Genomic DNA, 6,000 nt, shown 5'->3' on the forward strand with positions numbered 1-6,000 from the left:
TGTGTTTTAAGATTGGAAAGATGTTTCCTTTCAATAGCGACGCATTACAAATATGTTACGGCTATATCCAAATTTGATTTATTCAGAGGCCTGGCCAATTAGTTTGGCCTGCATCTGTGAACTACGCTTCCACCCATTAAATCATGAAACTGGTCATCCACAACTCTGTTTCTCCTTGAGAGCATAAACCAATAATTACAACATATTAAAGGTATTTTCTTATACCACCATAGTGATACTAAAAGTAGTAGTAATATAACTCCTAAAAGTAGGTTTGTCATTGACCCTTCTTCAAATAAAAGTTTTGAAAAGCAATATGGGATAGCAAACTCCTGAAAGGAGTAAACTGCCAAGTCTTCAACACAAGTACCCAATGCAAGTATTTTCTTAAGGCTGCATTCAATAGTAACTTGTATCACAATTGATGTTGTGTTAGGTAGTTCTTTGGACAGCCCTTCTGAAACTAAAGAGCTTCAGCCAGCAAAGGATTATTTTTTTAACCAAAGTAACATTGATCCAATCCAGATATGACAGCTATAAAAATGTACAGAAAGTTAAAAAAAGCTGTGGAAGGTAAAACATTCGAGTACATTTATCAACATGTTCACCATCAACATTATACTGATGCAGTATCAGCATCCTGTAACACAACACTTCTCTTTTTTTTTTTTTTTTGTAGCCTGTTGTTGCAAATGATGTAGGCTATTTGAAGCCATTCATAATAGACACTTTTGAGATAGAAAAATAACTGGTGGTGCATTATGATTTCAGATAGAAATTGAAGAACATTTGATTAGATAGAAGTTGTTTATCTCAGTGTACTAAGAATTTTTCCCCAGACCAACATTAATTGCTGTACAAACTAGAAAACTGAACAGTGGCAACAACCAAATTCTGGTGAGGTTGTCTCCAGAAGAGATGCTGCTGTGCCATTAAAATAAAATACAGTTAAAATGACATTACATGTGTGGGTAAGATATAAGTTAACATAGCCCCTCAATCAATGTATAATATCATGCTATGTTCTTTCAACAAAATTTAAGATATTCACGACAACACTGAAGCGCAGTTCAACTTGTTTAGTCGAAAAATTTAACTAATACGAATAGTAAGTACCACTTAGCATACCTGCTCCAGGACATCCAGCTTCAGATCCAACTTGCTGAGCACCACATCCCCGCCCCAGAGGGAGAGCTGCAGGTCTGACGGCTTTAGATTCTTTATGTATTTGTTGACATAGCTCATCAGGAGTGGTGTGACATAGGACTCCAACATCTTGTCCCCATCTTCGGTCACAATGAATAAAACACACACACACACACATATTGGACAGTTTATGAGACATCTTTCTTCATGGTTTCATAGTGTTGTCCAATATCTTCATCAATTAAATGAACTAGCCATCTGAGAGGCAGACAAGTATTTCTCTAAATGGAGAGGCGAATCAGCTTTCCATGCTGAGAAGTCATTGCTTAGACTATGTTCAAGCGGATGTTCAGCTACTGTAATATGAATAGACAACTTGTTACAAATGTATATGATATACCAATTCACAACAACAACAAACCAATTATTTGTTGCATTTGTTCCACACTACTGCAGAGAGACTGAAGAGACGAGGACATGACCAACAAAAGCACAAACCTCCGTATGAACAAATAAGTTATTCCAACTAAGTAATCAACCTAGGCTCACTGACAGGTATTCTAATGTCAACAACATTTTCCAACTGGTTCCAACAGACTCCTCAGTCAAGGAGCAACTTGAGCCAGTCCTGATCATACGGATGCTACAACCGGTTCCTACATATATCTCAGTCCATATAACTGGAGCAAGTCCTGTTCAACAATGATGTCCAATCGATTCAAACACATCTCTTAGTCAATGTAAGTGTAAGTGGAGCAAGTCCTGATCATTACAGATGTCCCAACCTCTTTCAACACACCTGTCAGTCTATATAAGTGGAGCAAGTCCTGATTACAGAAAGCACTTTGCGTATTTAGAAGACCAGACGAAATATGTTTAGTAGTGTGCCATTCGATGTACTTGGGCTGTATTTTATATGTACAAACATGATGCCCATGTCTTAAACTGAGAGTAATACATACACCTAAGGGAGCTAGCTAACATTATGATCGTAAGTTAGACGTTCCTCCTCAGTAGTTGTCATACATGAAAACGACGCTTCAATTCGGTCAAGACAATGTATCGGTGTCAACATTAGACCCATTCAGAGCCAGCATAACAACCTAGTGGGTGCTTTATTCTGAAGACCAAAGCATCAGAGAAGGAGAGGAGCTAAGCTAACAGCTACTGCAGCTATTGTAATATATATTTCATATTCGATAACATATTATCACCACCAGAGTCAATGCTTGGGAAAAGCGAACGCGTTCTTCTTACCCGGTTAGCCCACTTATCCTGAACCTATTGTAAGAGTTATAACTTTATAGTAACCAATGCATCTCGTTAGCTGTTCTGGTTAGCACATCTCTGTGGTCCCGAGTAAACGTCATCGGTAAACATACACAGAGCTTCCGCGTGCGCGACGTCATATCCTTCTCCGCTCAAGAGGCACGCCCCTACCTTACAGAGGCCTAAAAATATCCTATTTTTGTGACTGATGACTTTTCTGAATATAACTTTATTTCGATGTGATAGCTTTGATCCATACAAACGATGAAATATTATTAAATAATACAATTAAGTGTAACAAAATAGCTTATATCGAGAAACAGTGATTTGTTCATGCCAGGGTCTCTGGTCTATTCGACGACTAAAAGGATAAGGAATTAGAAAACAAAATATTGTTTTAATTTAAGCGAGTCGGCATTAAAACCCTCGTGTTAAAAAAAATCAGCTCACCAAAGAAGTCACTTCAGTTGGAAGTGTTTAGTTTACACAATATTTTTTACTCAACTTCAGAATTCCCAATGACAGCTCCTGCATAAAGGCAGTCAAAATTTGTCCTGGGTATATAACAGAGAAGCATTTAATTTATGTGAAGAAAACTGGGTGGTCGTTAACAAAATAAAATAAATGATGACATAATGGTTTTCATCCGTGTCGTGACAGCGTGACACTCGTGCAGCAGTAAACGGTAACCGTTCACTTCAGAAGATTGTTTGAATTTCTGCACTTAATGCAAATGGCCAGTTCCGTGGGGAATTCAATCAAAAAAACGGAACTTTGTCTTTTCACTCTTGCCTGTCTATCGTCGAACTTCTTGAGCACGCTTATTCTTTTTTTTTAATGACCAGTTCCAAGCCCTCGTTTTGACTTTGCCTCTGCAGCGGCATACCTCTACATATCTGTAATACGGGATTAATTAATTTCTCCTTAAAGTTGTCTGCCCTATAGGGGTCATGTATGTAATATTGTCTGATGAGACCTAAGGAGGAAAGTGGTTAAATATATGGCTGTCTTTTTTCATGTCGAATGTTAGGTCTAATGAATTACCTTTTCCTGCCGAACTTTGCGCATTCAGACCATTATTCGAATAAATCATTGTGGGCCAGTATGGGCTTTAGCGCATAGCCTATATCTCTTAAACTTAATCTGGCTTCTTCCTAAATATATCTTCCTTTAATTTGCTTTGTAATGTCAAACAGATAAAACAATTATAATCGATTTCCACTTTATGTGTGTGCCTCTATTGTGCTATGAAAGCCTCACAAAATGGGCCACTGTCACAACACAAGAAGAATCGTCCATTAATTGCTACAAGGCTCGTATAAACACGGTATTTATTGGCTGAATGGAGGCCACATTCTAAATGATTGAGGTAAAGTTTACACCGTGAATCTAAGCAAGCAAGATTGTGTGTGTGTGTGTGTGTGTGTGTGTGTGTGTGTGTGTGTGTGTGTGTGTGTGTGTGTGTGTGTGTGTGTGTGTGTGTGTGTGTGCGTGTGTGCGTGTGCGTGTGTGTGCGTGTGCGTGTGTGTGCGTGTGTGTGTGTGTGTGTGTATGTGTATGTGTGTGTGTGTGTGTGTGTGTGTGTGTGTGTGTGTGTGTGTGTGTGTGTGTGTGTGTGTGTGTGTGTGTGTGTGTGTGTTTGTGTGCTTTGGATTCAAGAAGTCCCATTCTTTATCCGTTGCGAATTTTTCAGAAGCTGAATGGTATAATTCTTTGCTCAAACTTTACGAAGTTGAAAGATCACATAAAATCGTGTCAAAGTCATACAGGCCTATAAAAAGTGCGCCATACAATGAAGGGGGGGGGTATGGTGCATTTGTGAATCGCACAATTTAATTGCATAAATATTTGCCATTATTGTGCCAAATCAACATTGTAATTCATAATTATTAACAAGTATTTATTCCATGCATTTCGCCACCTTAAAAAACACATTTACTAGCCAAATGTTCAATCCCATCTGGCAGAAATGTAAATATACGCATAGAAAAATAGGCCTATTATGCCATTCATGGAATCGTGGCTAAACCATGATACAGACCTAATGGCCACTTACTAATGATACTATATTTATCTAGCCTAATGATGTCAATGAAAAAACAACCGATTTACACATTAGGCCTACACATTTTCACTGTTGCCTCCAAATGTTGAATTGAATCCAAGTAGGCTAAATCATACTGCGTTTAGAGTCACGTTGACCTCTTAATTTTGCCGTAGGCCTATACCCCATTGGAAAGAGGGTTCAGTAACGTAGGCCAATGAGAAACGCAGCCCTATTATCGCTAATTCCATATGTTTGGGCAATAATGATTAATAGTAATAGGCCCAGACAAAGAAATAGGCCTATATGTTTTAATTAATTTTTCAAATGGCCTATTCGTTGATTTCTTCTTTGTTTAACTTCCCAATAAGAGACAAAATGCAAAGACTTGCATATGCTTCCAACGAACTCAATGGTTTTTGTTGCTTCCAAAAAAGTCCACCTGCAGTGAGATATTTTATTCCCGGTCAAATAATAGCCTACTGTTTAAATTGTATTATTTGTTTGCGGGCACTTCAATATTTCCTTAATTCAAATAACTTCACAGTCGAATGATATCACAACGCAAGGCCTATAGGCCTATAATTAAAGAAATGAAACGTCATCCACGCGACGAGGGGGCAAGTGCATCAAGTGATATTGCGTCAATGGATAATAGGCCGCTATTTGTCGATTTAATAAAACGATCAAGATGTTAATTTAACACAATTTAAAAATAAGCTTTGTATAATGCGTGTTAAGATCGAATCCAACGGAAACTAATCCATTATCCCTGAAAATAAAAGAACTGAACTGAACTAAAGTCAAGACTATTTGGTAGATAGAAGACATAGTTGCTTAGGCCTATATAAAATATATAATGCGTTATTATGAAGCTAATATTACTTTAGGCTACTTTATACAGAGAGTTTTTATAATTATAATTAGAAATAGTTTGTTTTTATTAGTTGTAGTATTTATTGTATTAGTATGCCTATTAATGCTAGCGATCGTTATTGACTCTATAACATCCATCTATTTTACACGCAGTCCTCGCCTATAGGGTCTTTCATTTTAGGTGAGGTGCCTTAATATAACTCTTCAGTGTGTGCCAATTACGCTATTGCTTGTAGATCTACCAGCTGAGTGAACCAAACTAAAACTAATAAGTCTTATATTGATAAATAATCAGGCTAAAAGCTTGGTTGGAATAACTGGCGACGCATTATAGTTCATAATTTCTCTGAGTTGGAGACGTTGAATTTGCAATCGAAATACATTAATATATTCTGATAACCTGTAAACATCTTTAACAAAAACATTAATGAAATATATAATTATAAAAGTCAAACAAAAAAATGAGGTTGGCCTCTATTGTTTATTCTTCAACCATTTCTGAGAGCTATGCTTAAAGGACTTTAGAATAACCACCTGTCTTATAGCAAGAAGACCCATAGACAAGTCCACTGATCTACTCGGTCGGATTTATATTTTTGGTTACAAACGTGTCATGTTTCCACCTGCAGGCATACGCAACACACAAATGCAGTCTTACAAATGGA

At 37.3% G+C, this 6,000-nt stretch overlaps 1 protein-coding gene across 8 annotated transcripts in view; it reads right to left on the bottom strand.

Moving 5' to 3' along the window:
* The window catches only part of vps13b (vacuolar protein sorting 13 homolog B), a 331,160-nt gene extending 328,642 nt beyond the window's left edge, over positions 1-2,518 (bottom strand). For all 8 annotated transcript variants that reach the window (XR_003978469.1, XM_030370003.1, XM_030370004.1 and 5 more), the window contains exons 1-2: positions 2,404-2,518; positions 1,129-1,286 (exon numbers count right to left, since the gene is read on the bottom strand). Coding sequence is in view for 7 of the 8 variants with exons in the window: in XM_030370003.1 (XP_030225863.1) it covers positions 1,129-1,275 (147 nt within the window). In the remaining variant the exon portion in view is untranslated. The remainder of the gene's footprint in view (positions 1-1,128; positions 1,287-2,403) is intronic.
* Positions 2,519-6,000: the final 3,482 nt, after the last annotated feature.

Source organism: Gadus morhua, chromosome 11 (genome assembly GCF_902167405.1).
Source record: "Gadus morhua chromosome 11, gadMor3.0, whole genome shotgun sequence".
Classification (NCBI taxonomy): Eukaryota; Metazoa; Chordata; class Actinopteri; order Gadiformes; family Gadidae; genus Gadus; species Gadus morhua.